This window comes from Saccostrea cucullata, unplaced genomic scaffold (assembly GCF_032062105.1).
Source record: "Saccostrea cucullata isolate Sc308-1 unplaced genomic scaffold, CSIRO_AGI_Scuc_v1 ctg4851, whole genome shotgun sequence".
NCBI classification, from domain to species: domain Eukaryota; kingdom Metazoa; phylum Mollusca; class Bivalvia; order Ostreida; family Ostreidae; genus Saccostrea; species Saccostrea cuccullata.
The window spans coordinates 20,536-44,408 of record NW_026930890.1 but is presented as its reverse complement, the minus strand read 5'-3'; the positions used below and the strand labels follow the sequence as shown (position 1 = coordinate 44,408).

Genomic DNA, 23,873 nt, shown 5'->3' with positions numbered 1-23,873 from the left:
CAAACGATCAAAAGAGATAATACCTTTCTGAGATTTGAATTATTTTATTTAACTTTGATTGTGATCAATGACATTCCTTACATAGTTTTTTTTTACTTTGAAAGTCAAACACCTTAACTAAAGCAGAAACTGTGCTGAATTGATGATCAACATAATAAAGTATATAGTACGTAAGTGTTTACAATGGACAATGTTTTTCCCCAAAAGGTAAATAGGCGACACTTTACTACACTGCATTATCTTCTGGAGATGGTTTCATGGGATCTGTTTCTGACGGCTCTTCAGTTTTGGAATGCTTTGGGGTTTTGTACACAATTACAATATCACAATCTCGACTTGTCTTCTTTTCACATTTAGTGAGATTTTCTGGTTCACAATCAAAATCCATTACTGGCCATGACTGTTCAAAGTTACTCACTTCTTCGTAAAGGAAACGTTTAAATGTGGAAAAAGTGACACATTCTGGGTCGATGCAATTCGAATTGGTGCTATTTTGGAAGAGGAAATTGCTTATTATCCATGGCAGAAATCCTCCAACCAGCGTAGCCAACATCTGACTAACTCCGGAAACTTCATACTGGTCTCCAAACGCACTGACGACTAGGAAAACAAACATCAAAAAGAGCACAATTAAAAGAAGTCGTCGAATGGCTTTCATGAAGTTTGGAAACAGGTAGCCTGGACATCCGTCTACATCCATGTGAATAGCGTTGAAAAAGAAATTTTTAGAGATTCGGAAAGCATTTCTTTTCTTGTCGATGAATATGAACACATTATAGATCTTCCATCTTAGTTCGTTATCCCTTATGTTAATGTCAGGGGTGGTTTCATTTATGTCTCCCATATCTTGAGCTGTAAGAGCCACATTCTTGTCACATATTCCTAGGTCTTCAACTTGCTTGTCTTCAATTTTTCTCACTGCGTTGATAAGTGATTCGTTGAATTTCTTGTAAACTCGAGTCACCTCTCCAAAAGTGTCACGTGTATACAATGTAAGCATAAGAAAGAGTGAAACATACTTTAAGGTAACTTCAGCGTTCAATATAACACCAACTGCCGTGTAAATGATGACTTCTACTGCGAAGGTAATGCACTCAGCAGCAAGGAAAAGGAATGAGGAGAGAGTAAGCAGGCACATGCTGACGACAAAAAATTCAAATAAACGTTTTCTCCAGGGAAGTCCAATGGGATTTTCATCCGAGTCTCCCAAGCTCTTTCTGAAAATTTTCTCTATAAAAGGAAACGATGGACAAAGATGGGCAGACCAGTAAAGGATTAGTCTGATAAAAATGTTGATGGTCGGCACAAAATAGTACAATAACATAGGCAATAAACTAACGATCATGATTATCCAATAAAATGGCATGAGTGGTATCGCAAATAATCCAATCTTCTCGAGGGGAAAAGTCAATATTGTTAGCATCCATTCAAAAGTCGAGTATCGTTTATAAGCGTCCATGTCATTCAAACTTTGAGTTACAACCCTTTTAAATTTGTAAATGTATTCCTTGAAAAGAAGTCCTAGAAAGAACGAGTCCAGAACGATTATCAAGTAACAAACGATGAATACAACATGGACTGGTGTCAGATATCGAAGAGCAAAGCTGGCTTGGGCGTAGTACACGTCTATTCTCCTTATGCTGGCGGCCTCTTTCATGTCGGATAATTCTCTTTCCTCGTAAGTATAGTACAGAACAATTCGAATGACCCAAGGAACGATTGCCAAAAGAAGAAGAAAGGTGTGCATCAGACGACGCAAGCAGGACTGCCAGCTGTATTTCTGGAAAGGTTTCATTCTCGATTTGCAGCAGGAATAGATCTGTTCTTCTTTGCTTACGTTACATAGGAAAAGTCTGTCATAACATGCTCTGAGCAGTCCAACAGGTGCGCTCGATGTAGATAAAAGTTTATCTGCAGGGACGTAAAATCTCAGTTTGGATACTGTTAAAGAATACACTGTGTCCATATCCATGCATTTTGAATCAAGTAATTTATTAAATTTTGGCATGTATTGGTTCGAAATATTTTCAAAATGTATCACATTATCGGATCCAGATTTAGAATTTGTTGTCTTTTTCACCAATATAGATTTTGGAGTTTTAAGTTCGTGTTCATAAACCATTGGTTCTCTTTGCGATTGGTAGAATGATGTCGGCACGAAGTATGGACTGAAGAAAATAATCACCATGTTTAATGTAAACACACAAGTAATGATGGCAATAATCCATATATTAGGTTTAAGATGTCCACAAACTAATTCCAGTTCTTCGTTCACGTGACAACACTCGTAATGAAAGTAGCCAAAGTAGTATTCGCCTTTAGAGTCAATGTGGAAATTACAAATTTCTTGATTGGTATTCCCAACGAATTTTTCGGTTTCATTGAAGATTATACCTCTAGCGTCATTGAGCAGAAAACGGCGCAAATATTCCTCAGCATCATGGATATCCATCGACGACAAGCATTTCGTTGGATTCTGGGTCAAGGTGATATTATACATATTTTCCACTTCATAGTTCAGGGTGTTCATGGACAAAACATTGTAAGCATTGTTCAGCATCATTAGTCCGCGTCCTACTTTTCCAGTGCTACGGGTCCAGCGGAGGGGTTTATAGATGACAGACTGCAGTTCACCAGGGAAGACACCCGTATGGCCGATCACCGTCAGATACAGGTGTATCAATCTTGCTCCCGAATCCAGTTTTTCCTTAATATCCGCACTTAACTTCGGGGATGTTGGTGTTAAAGTACATTGGGAAAATCGCCTTAATTTCTCATTAAGAGTCTGTGATGAAACATTTATGACATCTACCTTTTCTGTCACTGTTTCGTTCTGTTTGGCAGGCTGTATCGGTAATGGATGCACTAATTTTAAAGTAAGAATATACCCCAGAAGTATGCACCTTGTCAAACGGCACATCATGTAAACGAACAGATAGTAGATGAATCCTAATCGAATTTGAGCGTTATACTGACATTGAGGAGTTTACACCCGAATTTATACTTATCTAATTTTTAGTGAGTAAATATCCTAGATTGAGATTTGTGACAAAGATGGACATGTTGAGTGACATTCTGAATTCAATCGTGCCATGCAAAGAAGCCGATTATATTGTTTGATATATATAATTACTTATTAATTATTTACTGATTTTATTGTAATAGCTCTAACAGTGACATCAAAAGAGGATTTCGTTTGATGTTCCAAGCCACCCGTGACCCTCTATAATTGTTGTAACAACACAAGACGTACATGTACAATTAAATATAATTATTTATAATATGTTTTCTTTTTAATTCAGATAATTGTTTTAGTGTGATTGGGAAATTGAAATCTTTTTTCTGATTATATCAAGAAATATTTGCATCGATAATTAGTCTAGTATTACAAAGAAACAAAATTTACTTATTTATCTTTTATTAAGTATTAATTTCTTTCCTTTTAAATAACAATAACTGGTGCAGTGATTTGAAAGATATATTACACCAACTAGAGCTTGATTACTGTTTCGAGTCAAAGCTTATGGTACATATAAATTTGGTACAATCAAAAATTCACAATTATTACTCAAACCTATGGAACAATGAGATTTTAAGCATTCCCACACTGCGGACTTATGTTAATTTTAAAACAATGTTTGGTAGGGAAAATTATGTTGCACTTGATATGCCTAAATATTTACGTTCAATTTTAGCACAATTTAGATGTGGCATTTTACCTTTACGAATAGAAACCGGTAGATATCATGGTGAATCTGTTGAGGATCGAATTTGCACACTTTGCTCTAGAAATAATGTAGAAGACGAAATTCATTTTTTACTGCATTGTCCTTTATACTCTGAATATCGATCAAAACTTTTTGAAAACACTGGCATTAATCAAATGGGGTGGTCAGATATGGATTTACTATGTGTACTTATTTCAAATTATCCTAGACAAGTTGCAAAGTACTTGTATTTTTCATTTATGCAAAGAAAATAATAGTGTATTTCAATTGCATCTACCAATAATACTTATAAGATACTACCAATCTTACCATACAAAATGTATATATATATATTTATCACAATTATGAAATTGTTTATTTTTCATGCACTTTTTTGTTATTCTCTTAACGTTGTGCTCCTTATTATATATTGTATTTCAATTTTGTGTTTAAAGTGGCATATAGGCCCGATGGGCCGGGTGTTGATTGTTATTTTATACAGTCTGTAAACAAAAGAATTTAATTGTACACATGTCACTATAAATAAATAAATTACTTACTTACTTACTTACTATTACGTGATTTGTGCTGAAAAAAAAATTAACTGTCAATCTGTATGCTGGAGTATTTGAAGGGATTCTTCCTTGTGTCAATTTTTCCAGAAAACTAATTTCCTGGGACTCATTTTTTTATCAGGTTCGGCCAATTTTTATTGAATTTTGTTCCACTTTCTCTGTTTATTAATAAGAAACATTCAAAACGCAATTCAGTTGGGTGCAATATTGCAAGCTCATTAACTATAACGTCAGAGTGGGTGCTGGGTATAACAAAAGTACATCAATTTTCGATTTAATTTTCCGCAAGTAGTGTACCGTATATAGGTAAAACGTAAGTAATATGTTTTAAATAATTGTGTTAAATAATAAATGTTACAGAGGTCACAGAAATGGGCCACGGTATTCTTTAGAAAGAAAAACAATAAAATTGATTAAAAGGGATTATCTGCATGTGTGAATAGAATTTTAAAAAAATTAAACTGATTATAACTACAATAAAACATAATACTACAAGTATATTGGATATTGATCTGTGAAATGATTGCCTTTTTGATCGGAACATTTATCTAACCTTTCCATTTTTGATAAAAACATAGATTTCTTTGCTGAGTATTAATTGAATACTTATCTAACATAGGCGTCGGAACCGGGGGGAGGGGCTTAGCGTCCTAAGATTTTTTCTTTCTTTTTTTATGTCTTAATCCCAAACGTACATGTATATAATTTGAAATATTAGTACCCCTTTCTTTATATTTTCATTTTGGTCGTAAAATATCAGTTGGAGAATATTGTACTCACAAACTTCCTCGCAGTCTATTCGCCGAATGGACAATTCACCGACAAAAGTGTCGGTGAGTAGAAATTCATATAATAATTGTTAGATGTTGTGTAAAGTATTCAGATATAATAAACATAATCAGAGATGTATAAAAAAAACCCATATTTTTCTTTGTCTTTTTTTGTATATCCATCATTGTTGGTCTAGCGCATACGGATTGCTTCTCGTGAATCCGAGCAAGGTCATAGGTCGGCAATATTGAGTGAAATTTTGATTAAATGAAAGAAAGATTTGATATGAATAAGAACATTTATTCACATACATGATTTTCTCTAAATATTTGTTAAATTTCGATGTTCTATATATTCGGTGGATGATGTGTCTGTCGGTGACCCTTCTTTCGGTGACTTGTCGTATCGGCGAGTTTTATAGTGTCGGTGAAAAAAGTGTCGGCGAGTTGTCGTTCGGTGAGTTGTCTTTCGGTCATCTGTCATAGACCCTATAGACGTGCCCACTTGCCCATTTTTCCAAAGCCATGTCATTTGTGTTCGATACAGACTACACATCTGCATCTTTTCTTGCTTCTTCTTCTTTTTTTTTTGATGCTTTAATTAATTACTATCTTGTATATTGTTTTCTTATCATTTTATCTTTAAACGACCCGGAGAAAATTTTATATAGGGAGAGTTCTACAAATGTTTTATTTATTACCGGAGTATTACATGTATAAAATTTATCTTATCTATAATTACTAAAAAAAAAAACTTGCAATATTCTTAGTTATTTTAATTGACATCTGACGTCGGCTAATAGAAGAAAAAAATTATAAAGAAAAGGGGAAAAGGTAGTCAAAAGGTTACTAAGAGGAAGTGTTAACATGCACGAATAGGAAAAAAAAATCCACGCTATATTTTAGTAGTCTTACTTTAGATGCCCAAAGAAAAAAAGCTGAAATAGGGAAAATATTTAATTATAATCCATTTAAAGATGTATTCATAGGGATTTATCACCATGCATGATTGGCCTTTTTACTCCTCATTTTAAACTTAAAGACAATTGATACAAACAAAAATGGATGCCTGGATTGGTATATATTTTTTGGTCTTATTTCATTGAAAATGATGTAAAAAATAAATTTATAGAATATAAAGAAATTGTAAACCTTCTATGATGTTCAAAATTCTACCTCTCTGAAACCATCCTCATTAATCTATACAAATATTTTTCACATCAAATCCCATTTTTGTGAGAATCTGAATAAAAAAATTAAAAACTACGCGGTTAAACTTATTCATTTTACTCATTAAAACATGACTCAAGTTGCTATTTTCAAATTTTTTGACAAAAGTTAGTTTGTATCATCTGTCCTGAATTAAATAATATTTTGATATCCTTTGACGATCTACACATTTTTCTCAGTTTTATTAATATTCCTCTGTTAAGTCAGTGACACAGTCATGTCGTGCAATTAAAAGACAGAAACTTCAAAGTGTCAATGTCCAAGGACCTTTTAATTAATCAATTATCCATACTTATCGTAATTATTTAATTATTGATGTTCTTAATGTCCATGCTATCAAAGCATTTCAGAATTTGAACATGTGTCATATTTCCACAAACTCAAGACAATACTGTCACTTTCAATCCATTGTTCAGTTGCGAGGCCGGGTGTACTAGAGGTCACAGGCAGTATATAAATTTAGAACATAACCTACTTATTCAGCCAATCAAATGCTTCCATTACTCGCGAAGAATTGATTCTTCATGGTGAAGAATTCTTCTACTTCTGAAAAATTCAACGGTGTCTGATTGGTTCACTTGACAGTTAAATGGGTGTGTCTTCATTGGTCTTTGTTCAACACACAAAAAGAAACTATTCAAAACCCACGTGCTGTTTACAATGATATTTAAACTTTCTAAGCCTTGCTACACTTTTTCCCCACTGTAATCTTTTGTCGCCTTTCTGAATATTATTTTTTTCACATTTCGGTACATACAGAAAATACAACCATCGTCATGTATATCAGAGACGAACATTGTCTTTGAAGACAGATTTTAATCACAATTTTCAACAAATTTTTATATGATACTAGACAGCGATACCCACTCCTGCTGACTAGGGCCTTGTCATCTTAAGAGCCAGTCCGCGAGAAAACCATGCAAAATTTAAAAAATCGTCCAAATGGAAGGTTGCAACTTGGGAATTTTAAGTGGCTTAAAATTTTCTACATAAAGGTAGAAGTCAGAATATCTACAAAAAAATGTCGAACCCTGCATCTATTTTTAGTAACAGCTCATTTGCATATTTGTCGAACATCGCACAAAATTTAATGGAAAATGTATACAAATTGATCAAGTCAAAAAAGTTACCATTTGTCATCAGTTTACTTTCAAATTTTGTTTTATTTTCAAAGTCATGGTCTAATTAACACAAATAATGAGGAAAAACTTAATTCAAATAAATATTTTATTTTTGGCACATCTATTTATAGATCCTAAATAAATGAGTATGATTTTTTAGCCATTTTTAGATGCTCATTTCTCTCAAGACCAAGGCAGAAAATAAATTAAATTAATTGTTACTTTAAGAATGATCTAAGGTCTACTCTGTATTAAAATATTGAGCTTGGGAAATAATATCTACATGATGTAAATTAACTTTGAAATACCATATTTTGCTACAATTTCACATATTTTAAATAACAGACTTTTACTATATTTTTGGATTATTTCTATGATATTTAAATGAAAAAAAGAAGATTCTTAATCTAATATATTTTTTAGAAGAGGAATAACTGATTTGAATACTTCATATAACTTTCTTTTGCTTATTTTAGCCCCTTGTTACCAATTTGCTGGAGTTAAATTGTTATCTCCCCTCGTTGGAACTCTTTTGTATTATTGGGTAAAAAGTGACAGGTATGTCAATATGGAGCATTTTTTCTTCACCTAGGGAGTTGTTGTGGAGCATTATTGCACTATGAAAGAGGAAAAAATTATTTTAAAATATTTGAATGTAAGAAAGAAACAACAACTTAGCTTGAATAAACAAATAACAGGCCCAGAGGAAGCAATTTCAGTGTGGGGGAGGGGGGACAACCTACATTATCAACTACCAAGAATTCCATAGAAAGTAAAAAAAAATAAAAGTTCATCATATGTTTTTTTTTTATTTTGGGCATTATACATGTAGTAGCTATGTTTTCTATAGGGTTCTGTCCTCGGGGAATCTACATGTATTTCATGGTAATTATAGGAAATTAAATCAAACAGTAACATATTTTTAATCAAAATATACATTTGATATTTTGTTTAAGGCACCTGGAGCCGTTCAAGTTTGAGATCATTTTATTAACTCAAACCATTTCAGGTCATTGAGGACAATGAAGAATATACTTACAACATATAAATTCAGGTCAGAGGTACAAGTATATGATATACATAATCAAAATATGAAAAGGAAAAGAAAAACACATATGAAACATGTAATAATGAAATAAGTGAGGGGAAAATCATAGAGGACTCACTAACTAAAATCATATATTTTCAATATAAACATACATATTTTTCTTAGTGTCTTAACAACTTGTTTTGTCATCAATTGAGAAAATATAAGAATACAAACAGGTACCAGTATTTGATTGCATACTCTCAACAAATTCAAAAATAATTGGTAATTTCAATCTACATGTAAATTGTTTACGTTTCATAAATTTAGTGTGTTTTTGAATTAAAGCCATATATGGCGTATGTACAATGAAAATTATTAGACTAAAATTATGAGAACTTATTATTTGTATCATTACTTGATATAAAGATAGAACTTTTCCGTAAATTACAAAATCTAAGTCAATTGCGTTATAAAGATATCACAATTTAATTTGGATTCTCGGAATTTTCTACGACTCGGAAGAAAATACAAAATACAAAAGATTTAAATAACACATTACATAGAAGATAAAATCGTATTATCAGATAAAACGAGGTGTTCTCCGCGTTCAGAATTGTATGAAAAGCTTTAATTTAAATTTATCGACTATATTTCTTTACTTAATTTTGTATTTTTCAAAAATATATTTTTTTTGATCAGTTACGCCATATATGGCTTTAACCAAACACCGTCATTCCTCGGCATATTTTTAATTTTACATTACATGTGTTACGTAACATTCGTATACATGTACTATTGTTTGCAGCTAACTGTAAAGTTTCACATTACTTCATGATCTTTTCCGTCAGATGCATCCAGCGTAAACAATTCACGTGATTGGTCGACTCAGATTATCAACATTGACAAGGATAAACTAGTAGTCTGTTGCACGAGCAACCAATCAGGGATAGGAAGAGAGTTCCAGTCGTAAAGCTTGCGGTTAGGAGGCGTGTACAATTTACCTTGAGAGCAGCTGTCAACTAGATCGTGACTTAATGTAAAACTTTACAGTCGACTGCAAACAATAGTATTGATAAAGTCAGATCTCCCATTAAAAATCATCAGCTCAAAAGGAGATGCCACCGATTTAGGTACCTCATCGATATATATAGGACCCTCCACAATAAATATTGGCAAAATTATTCGGGGGAGGTTACTATCCCCCCCCCCACCCCCCCCCACCCCCCAAGAAAACATGAGTCGTTACTGCAGCCAAAACTTTGCTAGTTTGCAGTACAAACATGATAAAAGACTGAATTCATATTCAGTCATTTAGGGTATTTCGAATCACCCCGCATTTTGCGACACTCGGTAATTTACCTTAATTAATTCGTTAATTTGCTATCCTTCTCGTGAAAAATTTCCGTGTTTAAACGTTGCAGAATATTTCTCATCGATGTTGTGGCGTTGTTGGTGGATGAAATCTAGCATAATAGGGATTGATAGAACGGCAATTTTATGAGCTTTCATGAGCATTAATAATTCTTTATTACATCTCAGAAATGTATATGTTACAACCGCATTTGTAGCCCCCTACAGATTAGGGTATTTTGTATCACGTATATGTATCATGTGCATGACCGCAACTGAAGAAATTGCACACCTGCATACTTGTTATATGCCCGATATTTTTTTTTATAAAATCGGTTTTCTTTACATGCAAGTGACCTATGAAAATTATGAAATGGAAAAGCTGTGAAGAGTTAATGAGTAGCTTGACCAGTGTTGATCCTTTTATCATACATGTGTAAATATGGACTTGCACGCATATACATGTACACATATATGTACACTGTGCACGCATGCAGTGATTTATATCATATTTAATAATTGTGATACATATATCTAAACAGGAGCTAGTTATTATTCCTTTTCACACATTTCTTTTATTATCATCATTATTACATGTATATGATCTTTTTTTTTTGGTAGCCGATTCGTAGAATTATGATATTTTCAATGTTAATTGTTTTGCAGCGAAAAAAAATCACAGGGGCAAAAAAGTGACATAATTATATTTACAGGATAACAATTTACAGTCATGTAATTTCTTAAACCCCTATTTTCTTGGTAATAATTGCTTTTCTGCATGATCCGCTTCTGAAAAGATGTTTTATAGTGCGAATAAAGAGGGGGGTATTGATAACTTTTAAATAAACAAGAACAATGAAGAAAATTTTAATTCTTTTTATTCTTGGAGCATTTTATAAACTATACTAACTAGTTCATCAATTATGATGATGTTTTCTGACCGTTTTCATCACCCATTTACCTGGTGATTCGAAATACCCGGAAGTGATTCGCAATACTCTAAAAAGGTGATCCAAATATAACCACCGTCAAGGTCGCTGTATCGAAGATAGACTCGTTCTATAAAGTAGATCTGATTTTTCACTAAATTGTTTTTTTTATACCAAACAACCATGTGAAAAGTTTTTAATAAAATCATCTGCAGTCAAAATGTAAAACGTGATTCAGAATACCCTAAATGATTGTTCATTCAAATTGGGGGTATCAACTTCTGTTGAGTGTATCTAGTACCCAATCTTTAACCACATCCACATCCCCACAGTTTACATACTAATATTGAAATGGATAAAATAATGAAAAATGATAAGGGTTCTGGAGGGGTGTTGCTAAAACGAAGATCGGAAAACAGAAAGAAAAACATTTTTTTAATAGATTAAATCATTTTAAATACACAAATTTATAAACAACATATATTTTATAAATTCAATCCCCCATTATTTAATTCAAGTTGATTAATACATAATCATAAAATCTCTTACATGTATGCACGAAAATCGCAGTCATAGCAGTGACGGAGAAACGATTTTTAAAGGGTTGGGGGGGGGGGTAAAATTAAACTTACCTGAAAAGAATTTACCAAGTGAAAAAAAAGATAATTGTTTGATTCGGGAGGTGGGATAAAAGTAAACTCCAGCATCTTTCATTTTCTTAAACTCCTTTATGGAGTTTTTTGTATAACATCTCCTGTCAGTATTTTTATAATTTGACAGAAAGCAAACAACTTAAGGAAGGCTCATATTTTATATGTTCAAGTCTCAAAATTTATATGAATGATACTGAAATAGAGTCCGTTTGAATTTAAATACTTGTAATTTCACTTTAATTGATTAAAAAGAAAGTAACTTACAAAACGTTAGGAACATATATATTCATATGATTGTTGAAAAAAAAATTGCAAGTTACCCAATGCAATTTATTATGCTTTGCCTTTTTTCATTTCTAAACAATTGGCAAAATACTAATCCTCATATAAGGGGTAATTTCTGACAATTTAGTTTTATCTAATTTTTAATTTTAATATTTTTCAATCTTAATTATTATTTCAAAGAAAATTGTTACATGTTTCAATATCTAACAACAATTGCTTATAATTTAAAGTACTATATTTGACTTTGTAACCCATTTGAATTTGAGCAATTTTTTCGAAAATTGGCAATTTGTAAATCCCCATATCTCAATTATTTATTATTTCCCAAGCTCAATATTTTGCAAAGATAATGTTAAGAGTTATATTTGTACAATAAAATAAAAAAAATTAATTTCAAAGATTGGTCTTGGAAGATTTGGGGCATTAAATTTGTAATACTTTTGGCAATTCTTGAAAATTGGCATCATGCCAATTTTCAAGAGTTGTCTGCCCTTTGATATATTGCATATTTGATTATGATAAATGTCAATTTTGAAAGAACATAGTCTTATGTTACTTAAATACCTTAATGGAAATGCAAATTTAATTTTGAGTAAAATAAATCAAATGAGAATTTTACCAATTTTCTTGAATTTTTTAAGTGCATTTGCACTTAAATGTGCGAAAAGGAGGTGGCGCTGCCTACGGCTGCCATGTTGAATGATGGGAATTTTTTTGGTCATTTTTAAATAACATATTATAAAGTCTAACTACCCACCAAATTTCATTAAGATATGACAACCTTCGATTTGGACAGTTCTGCATGGTTTTCTCGCGGACTGATTCTTAACACAATCATTTTTCAAAAATATAGATATTACAATTCTTGTTACATGGGTATTCATTTAGTTCCAGTAACTTTAATATCTTCACCATACCATTTCCCCAGTAAATCAAGCTATTTCATATAATCTCGTGCTAACCTGACTGGGTTGGGAATCCATTCTGAAACCGCGTGTGTTCGATATTGATTGCGTGCTCGATATGTACAACGAGCGGTCAAGTTGAGCCTTATATATGACATCGCCGTGGGAGGAGTTTATTTTTAATCCATTCATTTGATTGGCTGAGGTTCTGTTCTAAGTCCGCCCATTCTTCATGACGAAGATTTCTCTTCATATGATCTTACTATTACTTAGGAGAGGACTATCTAAGTTACAGAACTTGTGTCCAATCCTTTTGACTTTGTCAATAAAATATGTTCAATTCAATTCAGATTATATGTCCGACTCGTTCCTTTTCGATCACGTTTGAGCTATTTATGCTCCGCCATGAATATGGCCGGGGCATATAGTGTTTGACATGTCCCTCTTCTGTCCTCCTGTTCTTTCGTCTGTCCTTCCGTCACACTTTGCGTTTAGCTCAATTAAAACCTCAGTTTCGAAGAAACTATCCAAAATATTTTCATTAGACTACAGAACATATGCTGATAGATATGGATGAGAGCTATGCAAATGCATCAACATTTTTTGACCTGGACGTTTCCTTTGACCTTGACATCATTTTACTTAAATTCGTGTTTAGCTCAATTTTAAAGAAACAATTCAAGATATTTTTATCAAACTTCATACATGTATTTTGATACATACTGATGTGAGCTATTCAACTGCAGCAACATTTTTTACTCTGACCTTTAAATTGACATTGACCTAACTTTTATCAAATTCTGTTTAAGTCAGTTTTAAAGAAACCATTCATAATATTTTTTCAACTTCATATGCTGATACACACTGATGAGAGTTTTTCAACTGCATCACCATTTTTTACCTTTCCTTTGACCTTAACCGCACTTTTCTTAAATTAGTGTCAAACTTCATACGCTGATACATACTGATGTAAGCAATTCAGCTGCATCATGGACTATTCAAGAACGGTATTCTGAATAAATTTATAAATTATTTCTAAAACACTAATAAAAATTTTCATGTTGCATTACTAATATGCCCTCGTCGGGGCATTCATGTCCTACGGACATATTTCTGGTTTTACTGAATAATTTGGAGGCAATGGTCATTTTCCAGTCAGTTTTTTTTATTGTAATATTGTTGTACCGGTTTTCCAAATTGTATTGTTGAAACCTTTTAATAAAGGAAACCTATCTCACATTCCTTCGGACTTTTTATACAATCGGGAAATGTCTTTTTTTTTTAGACAATATTTTATTCACTGATGTCATCGTGAACAGGATTGGGCAGCAGACGCAGCCTATTTTAGCCCTCTCCCTACATTTAGGTCAAGGTACAAAACAAATAGTAATAATAAAAGAATGTACAAAAGAAGAGAAAAAACACAAACAAAAATGAACAAAGTAATATAGAGAAAAAAATACAGAAAAATCATATAAAGAAAAATTGTACAAAAGAGAAAAATAGAATGAACAAAATAACAAAAAGGGCAAATTACAGAGGAGAGAAACAAAATACAAAGTAGTACCGGTTTTGGGAGTATTTCTAATAATTAAAATTTTCATCTATATATATGTATATGACAATGTTTTATATAAAACGTTTTGTTGCTGCTATAAATGTATGTACAGCTTCAAATATTTGTATATTAATGTCAAGTCCATGGTTAGAACTACCATTTGAAAATAAATCACATTCAGGAATATTGTCACAGTTTATAATATCATGCGTTAATTGAAAAAGTACATCTCTTGGAATTGTATATTTTGGACAGACAATAAAGTAATGACATGCATCTTCAATATAATCAGTACAATGTTCACACATTGGAGTTTCAGCTAAATGTTGATTATATAAATCTGCTTTCAGATTACGAGAATTATTCCTTATCTGGCAATGTATTATGTTATATTTTCTTATGCCAAAATTAAAAAGTTCAATAGTTTTGCTACAGAAATAAGATTTTAAAAGACTTTTGAATGAACATATTCCTGGGGCATTTTTAATATAATCTGGCAAGGTATTCCATTGTTTGACTGTAGAGGGAAGAAAACTTTCCATATAAGATGTTGTTCTAATATTAGGAATTTTAAATTGAACATCATTAGTTCTGAGATTATACGAATGACTTGATGGGCGATAAGGTTCAATCAGATCATACAGATACTGAGGACAATAACCATTAATAATTTTATAAAACAATATTAACTTATGCATTTTTCTCCTTGTCTTTAGGAGATCCCATCCAAGTTCATCGTACAATTTTGTACGAGAAGAGTTCCACCTTAATCCAGTGATGATTCTGCCTGCTTCAACTTGTATATCTTCTAAGAGTTTAGAATCTTTTTCAGAACAATTGTCCCAAACTACATCAGAATACTCCAACACAGGTCGAACAAAAGCAAAATCTATTTTAATGAGTGTTTTACGTGAAACCTGGTATTTGAGCATTCTAAAAATGTTTAATCTTTTTGAAGCTTTTTCGTGTATTATCTGTTTGTGTGATATCCACATAGCATCTCTTTGGAAATGTAAACCTAAATGGGTATAGGAATCATTTTGAATAATAGATGGGCCATATTCACCAAATTTAACAGGAGAATATACAATATTTTTTCTACTAAAATTTAAATTTACAGTTTTGTTCGGATTAAAATCTACTTTCACCATTTATCAATATGCTCTAGATCATCAGTAAGAGATTGTGTAATATTTTCTTTGTCTACGATAGCATATAAAGAAGTGTCATCAGCAAAAAGTCTTATATTGTTAACTAGATCATCACAAATATCATTAATATATAAAAGAAATAGGAATGGTCCTAGGACAGAACCCCGAGGAACTCCAGCATTTACTGTTTCAGAATTTGATGTAAAACCATCTATTACAACTTTTTGTTGTCTATCAGACAAATAATTCTCAATCCAACCTAGAACATTGCTATTTATACCATAATTTGCTAGTTTTGTTAAAAGGCCTTTATGCCATACTCTATCAAATGCCTTTGAGATGTCACAAAAAATAAATCTTACATCTTTTCCTTTGTCAAGTGGAAGTGTCTTTGGAATATATTGCTTGACTACCCTGGCATCATTCGTTTCCCCGACAACATCCCCTCTCACCTGTTCATCGTTATAATATATTATATGATCATGATTATGGACCAAAACTACGCGGTCATAGATTCGTTTCAACAATTCATCACAGTCCAGACATTTCAAAAGTATTGTCTTGCGGTTTGATGTTACCTTCAGGAGATTGACTCCTATCATCAAAAAATTATTGAGAATTTTTTGTCAAGTATATTTTTAGAATGTGCATACATGTACATGTACATGGCTTAAAAAAATCAAAACAAAAAATGGGGGGGGGGGGGGGGGGTTCAGTGCGCTTATTTTATCACTACGGAGCAATTAATATGACCTTTTTACACCGTAATTACGTCTAACACATAAATAAATTTTCAAAGTTTTCCCTTTAATATTTTTATCCAAATGGAATTATTGGAATAAGCAGCCTTTTTCATCTTGAATAGCCCCATTCAGAATTCTGACAATAAAAATAGTTTCAAATTACTTATCATACTCAATTATTTGACTTCTGCACTAAAAGTGCTATTTTTATATTTATAAAGAAAATAAAATTCATCTTAAGATTACAGAGATATCTCTCAATTTAGAGAGATATCTCTTAAAAAATAGAGATATCTCCCAACTTAAAGAGATATCATTTTAAAGAGATATCTCTTTGAGAAATAGATATCTCTTAAACTGAGAGAGATATCCCTTATACTTAGAGAGATATCTCTTCGACTTGAACAGATATCTTTTTCTCCTCGAGATATCTTTTTCGTGAAAAGAGATATCTCTGAACGTTGAAGAGATATCTCTTTCACCTAGAAAGATATCTCTTTTACTTGTGGAGATATCTTTCCAAGTTAAAGAGATATCTCTCAAAGTAAAAGAGATATCTCTCTTAGTTTATCCTAAGAGATATCTCTTAAAGTGAACGAGATATCTTTCAAACGTGTCTAAAAGAGATATCTCTCAAGCAAAATTTTATTGCAAAGAGATATCTCTCTTCATTATTTTTTATTTAAATTCCATTTAAAACGACTTCTCCCTTACCGGAAGAAAGCTTTTTATTCACGGAAGTACATTAAAGTATTTTTAGATTTCGACATATTCCTGATATTCTACATTATAGCTTTACTTAACATGACAAGTAATTAAGTGTTGTCTAGATTTCATATTTGTAATAGTTGATTATTTCATAAGCTGAGAAAAATTGGTCCATTGCATTTGAGATTATAAAAATATGCTTACTTTCGTTTGAACATGAATATTAAACTTTTAGCATTTGATCAACGAAGTTGCCATTATTATTTGCTGTTTCAAACAAGGGATTTGTAGCATTTTTGTCTACATAGTACATATATTAATATTATGGGTATTGCATGCTCAGTCTTTTTTCTTATAACAGCGAAACTATTCCAGGGACTTTACCTCTTGTTTCGCTTTCGCTTTCAAGTGGAGAATTGATTATTTTATTTTAAGGATCACTATAAAAAAGATATCTCTCTCATTGAAAGAGATCTCTTTAGCTTAAAAAGATATCTCTTTTTGAAAATCTTAAGAGATATCTCTCTAACTAAGAAAGATATTTCTTTGAACCTTGTTAAAGAGATATCTCTATAACTTTAAGAGATATCTCTGTCGTTTAAAGAGATATCTCTTTTTCAGTGATCCTTAGAATAAAGATATCTCTCTAAGTAAAAGAGATATCTCACTTACAAAAAGAGATATCTCTCTAAGCTAAAGAGATATCTCTCTAAGGTATAAAGATATCTCTATTAGTCAAAGAGATATTTCTATAAGCTAGAGAGGTATCTCTCTATGCTAGAGAGATATCTCTCTTATTGAAAGAAAATTTTTATTTCACGAATAAATAGTAAAAGGGCTTGCCATATAATTGGGTATGTATTTTCCCTGGATTTTCACAACAGATTTCCTACATTTGTAAAATATAAATTTTAAGAGTTTACAACATATAAATAATTTAGGACCAGCATAAAATAATTTACGGCACAAAATAACTCTGTGTGCAGGCTGCATTGAAAATTAAGAAGCCAACCTTGAAATTTCGTCACAAATCACAGCCAAAATGCAGGATTCTCTTCCATTCTGTAGAGAGCAATATGTTCACTACGAACCGTAGCTTGATTACCAAGACTTAAAATTAATTCAAAAGAGGAAAAAAATAATTTTCTTCTTGAAAAACCTTCCGCCATAAAATATAGTTCCTCGCTAAATATTTTTGGTATGTAATTTAATCATGGAGTTTTAACTGAAAATACTTTAATTGGCATTGTAGAATCCAAATTTATTGTAAGAACTAAACCATAATGCAATTCTTTTCAAATAGAGATCAAGAAATGTACATGTATCTGCTGAAAAGCTCAGGAGCGAACCTCTTCATACCAATGTTGGTACACGTTTACACAGTCATTTTTTTAATTAACTATTAAAAGTCTGCACTAAAATTGCGTATATATGATCTACGTAATACCGATGAATTGAACATATTTTTATTGACAAAGTCAAAAGGATCGGACACAAGTTCTGTAACTTAGATAGTCCTCTCCTAATATAACATTATGTGAAATTGCCAAAGTAAAACAAACATATATACATATGGTCTACTACATACATTGTATACATTGTAGCAATAGAAAGGAATAAATTCTTTAAGTATAAAAAAATAATTTGAGATGGTGATAAAAGACTTATTTGGAAAAACGACCACATTCATTTAAGAAAGTTTGAATAGTCTTAAAGAGTTCAGCATTTTGTTCAAAAGTTAAAGAAACATCGCCCCATAGTATTAAATGTACATCTATAATATGTAAATAATTAAATGACAATAGCTTATTCATTAAGGAATTTCTTGCTTTTACATAATGTTTACAAACAAAAAACAGATGATATGTATCTTCTAGTAGTCCACAAGAACAATTAGGACTGGTTATTAGGTTACAGCGATATAAATCAGACTTTAAAATACAATTGTGTCTTAATCTTGTATGAATTATGTTCAAAAACCTTTTTCCATAAGAAAAATATTTCTGAGGTTTTACATTACTATTTTGAAGATAGTTTTTGAAAATTTTAATAGAAGTTGCCTCCCTTGTTTTTAGACTAAGGGAATTCCACTTTCTAACAGTATCGGGAATAAATGATTTATTGTAGAGTTCTAATCTGTATTTTGGCAAAGAATAATTCAAAAAATTCCGGGTAGTGTATCCTGAAATATTGCCTCTTGTATCAGGTACTAAGTTTTGCAAGTAAATAGGGACTAAATTATTGTGCATTTTATACATTGTTATTAGTTTTGCCCTATTTCTTCTATATTCCAGTGGTTCCCAGCCTGTTTCCAAATATAATGAATTTCTTGAAGCAATAATTGTAAGCCCAGTAACTATTCTTGCAGCATATAATTGTACTTTTTCAAGATTCTCAATGTCTGTTTTTGTGCATCCAGACCAAACTTCAACAGCATATTCAAGTTGTGGTCTAACAAAAGATATATACATCTGGGACAGAATATCTCTTGACACAGTGAATTTTAATTTTTTAAGAAGCCCCAATTTTTTGTATGCTTTCTTTATAATGGTATCAATATGATCCGACCATCCTAAGTTAGACGACAGAAGTATACCAAGATGTTTGTGTTCCGTAACATATTCCAATTGGCAATTGTCAAAAAATAATTTAGGAAAATGCTGTACATTTTTCAAACTAAAAAATACTGCTTTGGTTTTCTGTGGATTGAATTTTAATAACCATTTCTTTGACCATTCATCTAGTATTCTAAGATCGTGGTTAAGAATTTGTTCAATATAATTAATATTATCTGAACATTGTTGTAAAGAATTATCATCAGCAAATAGTCTACAAACAGATATCATATTTTCAGCCACATCATTTACATACAATAAAAATAATAGGGGACCAAGTACTGAGCCCTGAGGAACTCCAGCTTTTACTTGTCCTACAGAGGAAAAATGATTTCTATACATGACTTGTTGGGTTCTTTTGCTTAAATAACTATCAAACCAATCTAGCATATCACCATTAATTCCATACATTTTTAATTTGTAAATTAAGCCTTTATGCCAGACCCTGTCAAATGCCTTTGATAAATCACAAAACACCATACAACAGGATTTACCTTCATCAACACTTTTTACTATAGAATGGTATGTTTCTAAGAGTTGATATACTGTGGAATGACCTGGTAAAAAACCTGCCTGGTATTTATAAAATATATTATGTGAATACAAGAAATTGTAAACATGTTTAAAAATTATTCTTTCAAAGATTTTGCTTATACAACTTAGCAAAGAAACTGGTCTATAGTTTGAAGTGATGGAAGTGTCATCTTTCTTAAATAGTGGAAGAACATGTGCTAGTTTCCAGCAGTCTGGAAATGTTTTTAGTGATAGGTATTTGTTGAAAAGTATATATAAAGGTTTTGAGATAGTTTCTTTGCAAGATTTTAACATTTTTTGGTTGATGCAATCAGGACCAACGGCTTTATTAACAGGAATAATAGAAATTATATCAATTACTTTTTTACTTGTATGCATCTTGATGGAAAGATGCGTGGTTCCATCCTCAGGTGGATCCTCCTTCATCAGCTGTTTCGGCGCTGTCCACTACAGCCTCCAGAGGTGTGCCGACTGGGGTGATCAAGTCCCAGCCTGGAACCACTTGGCTCTACATCACTGCTGTACTAATTCAGTGTCTGTCTTACTGTTGTTTTTCACATCACTGCTGTTCTACCTTTACTGTCTATCTCACTAATGTTTATTGTCTTTCCACTTATCTGCTCTTCTTCTCCACAACCACATGGACGCTGATTCTGCCTCCCTGCACAGATTCCCTATCAGCCTCCTTCTCTCTGCTCCCGTTATGCCAATGGCTCTCAGTGCTCTCCACATAGACTGTCCCACGAATCCTCTACAACCCACTTCCACTGCAAAAAACCAGACCTTCCATCCGTTCTGCTGACAATCTTTCAGTAGGTCTTGGTACTTAAGATTTTTCCTTTCATATGCATCCTCCATCCTTTCTTCCCATGGCACTGTTAACTCCAAAATAATTGTCTGTCTTGTAGCCATTGACCAAAGGACTACATCCGGCCTCTTGTTTGTGGCTATTATTTCCGGCGGAAATACTAATTTTTTCTTAAGGTCTACCTGCATCTGCCAATCTGTTGCTGTTCCCAACAGACCACTTTCTTCAATTCTAACTTCATGTCCCTTTTCACCTTCTTTCACAAAGTTGACAAATCTCAGGCTCTCTGTGTTCTTCTTTGGCTTTTTAATACCTTTCTCCAAGGTGTCAGCTATACTGGCTAGGACTCTATCATGTCTCCAAGTGTATCTCCCATCTTTCAAAGCCTCTGAGCATGCTGATAATATGTGCTCCAAGTTTGCTGGTCTACCACAGAGGACACAATTTGGATCTTCTGTCATTCCCCATGTTGCCAGGTTAGTTGGGCTGGGAAGAACATCATAAACTGATTTCAGCTTAAACTGAAGTCTGAATGGTTCCATCTTCCAAATATCATTCCATCCCAACTTCACTTGACGTGCATTATCCCAGTTCACCCAGCTGCCTTGTTTCTTCATTCCCACTGCTTTGACCATTCTCGAATCTTCCTCCATTGCACGCACCTCTCTCTGCACCAAACTACGCTTCTCCTCTACCGAAGCTGTACCCCATCTTGCTGTTGGTGTGACATCAAGTCCCTGCCTTCCTATTGCCAGTCTTCCAACAATGTCACTGTGTCTCAAGCGGGATTCTGCTTCTTGTACAGTTTCTTTTACTGACCATTTTCTCCCCGTCCTGATATCTACTTTTGCTGTCCTAACCTTCTCGTCTTTGCTATTCTGTAACATTAGGTGCTGACGCACCTTTGTCACCTTGAATTCCTCAGTTATTGACTTTATAGGTAACTGTAGCTTAGTCCCAGAGCTGTATAATCCAATGCTGCTGAAACTTCGTGGTACCCCCAGCCATCTCCTCAGGTATCTGCTCGCTGTTGTTTCCATCCCTTCTACTGTGCATTGGTACCTCATACACCAATAGCGGCCACAGCAAGCGAGGTAGTATCCCATGTTGGTATATCCAGGCTTTATATTTACCGGGCAGTCCACTTTTATCCACAGTTTTCATCCATTCATCCAGCTGTCTGCATGTATCTTTCACATTTTGTCTGTCTGTTAATGTGTCATTAAAGAATTTCCCTAAACACTTTACTGGCTTCTCTGAGACTGTTGGTATTGCCTCTCCTTCAATCATGAATCTTACTTCTTTTACTTTTCCATTCTTTATCACTAAGCTACGTGACTAGCTTGGTTTTACTTTCATTCTTGCCCAAGTGATAGCTGATTCTAGTTCATGTATTGTCCACTTGGCTTCAATAACTGTTTTGGTTGTTATTGTCATATCATCCATGAATGCTCTCCCAGGTGGTTGGCGTACTCCTGACTTCATCCATGGCCCTCTGCTCTTCTTCTCCACTGACTTGACTATCATGTTCATTGCTGCTGAAAATAGGATTACGGATATGGTGCATCCTGTGACTATTCCAACTTCTAAGCGTTGCCATGCTGTTGTGTAATCCTGTACTGTGAATCTTAGTTGAAGATGGTCAAAATAGTCTTTTAAAACTACCCTCGTCTTCTCTGGTCCATGGTATCTTTCAAGTGTCAGCTCGACTAGTTTATGGGGAACTGTCCCATATGCATTGGCAAGATCTAGCCAGATGACTGCCAACTCCCCTTTAGACTCCTTTGTTTCCCGGATAATCTGTGTCAGTACACTTGTATGCTCAATACATCCTGATACTCCGGGTACTCCTCCCTTCTGAACAGCGATATCAATATACTGATTCTCAAGCATGTACCTAGACATTCTCCTCGCTAAAATTGCGAGGTATATCTTCCCTTCTACGTTCAGGAGCGATATAGTCCTAAATTGTTTCAATGCCTCTGATTTCTCTTCTTTGGGAATAAAACAACCTTCTGCTCTGTACCAGCTATCTGCCAGTCTGTCCCTCCTCCAAATCACTCTTATCAGTTTCCAGAGGCGCTTTGTCAACCGTTGACAATTCTTATAAACTTTATAAGGAACACCATTTGGTCCTGGCGCTGATGCTCCTCTGGCTTTCTTGATAACATCTGCTACTTCTTTTAGTTTTGGTGGTGATTCATCAAAGGGTTGATTTGGTTCTTCCGGTTGTATCAACTTCTCCCATTCCCCTAACTCTTCCTCCCTATGTGGATCACTGTGCATCTCCCTCAAATATTCCTCAACGTCTTCCTTTGAAGATTTCAATGATCCGGACCCTTTATTTCCCAGTAATCTTGATGTAAACTGAAATGGGTCTGCTGTGAATCTTGCTCTTGCTCTGTCTCGCTGTTTCCTTCTACGCCTACTTCTCTCTGCTCTTCTTGCTATCTTGAGATGTTCCCTGATGTTATCTCGTAACTGTGATAGGGCCGGTTTCTCCTCATCGGTAGCCTTCCTATACTGCTTACGAAGCTGCCGCAGGTCTTTTCTCATCTTAGCTATTTCTCTCTCTCTCCTGTTCTTCCTTCCTTCTTTTTGTGACTTTTTCCTTTGTTCTGCACCAAACCTGTCTAGACCCACGCTGTATATAATTGATGTCATAGCTTCTATTTTCCTGTCAATACTGCCTGCAAGGGTTGTGTTCAGAATTGCATCCACATCTTTGTCAAACTGTTCCCAGTCGCTTTTGTTGTTACTGTTGGGCCATTTTACTTTCTTCTTTCTTATATTACTGTCAGCACCCCTGTTGTCTCCCATCTCTTGCTGTTGATTGATGCTCTGTGATTGGTTATTGTCCTCACTGTCATGGCTTTCGCTGTATGAAGCCTCGTCATTACCTAACACATGGAGGCTGCGGTCGCTGTGGTTTTCATCCTGAACCACTTCCTCCTCCGTCTCACCAGGTTGCCCTGTGCGTTGTGTTAGCTGCTGATCTGGCTTACATCCCATCCTCCCCATGTGGATTTTAAGCCCCTTTTCATTCTTGCATACTTTCCCACAGCTGCATACATTTCCACTGTTCGTATTCGTCGTCGTTTTTCGTTGCCTGGTTGTATCCTGATTTTCCGTCCCAACAGGTCGCTCATCCTCCCCCGCTCTCGCGCGACCTCGGGGGTATCTAAGTATGTATCTGTCCAT

General features: G+C 33.6%; 2 protein-coding genes across 2 annotated transcripts; both read right to left on the bottom strand.

The window, feature by feature from the left end:
• Positions 1–20,455: 20,455 nt before the first annotated feature.
• Positions 20,456–21,778, bottom strand: LOC134230449 (uncharacterized). Its single transcript, XM_062712280.1, has one exon. The coding sequence runs from the start codon at positions 21,776–21,778 to the stop codon at positions 20,456–20,458; it is 1,323 nt and encodes a 440-aa protein (XP_062568264.1).
• Positions 21,779–22,010: 232 nt separating this feature from the next.
• LOC134230448 (uncharacterized) lies at positions 22,011–23,873 on the bottom strand. The gene has a single exon (XM_062712279.1). It carries the CDS (start codon positions 23,871–23,873, stop codon positions 22,011–22,013), a length of 1,863 nt encoding a protein of 620 aa, XP_062568263.1.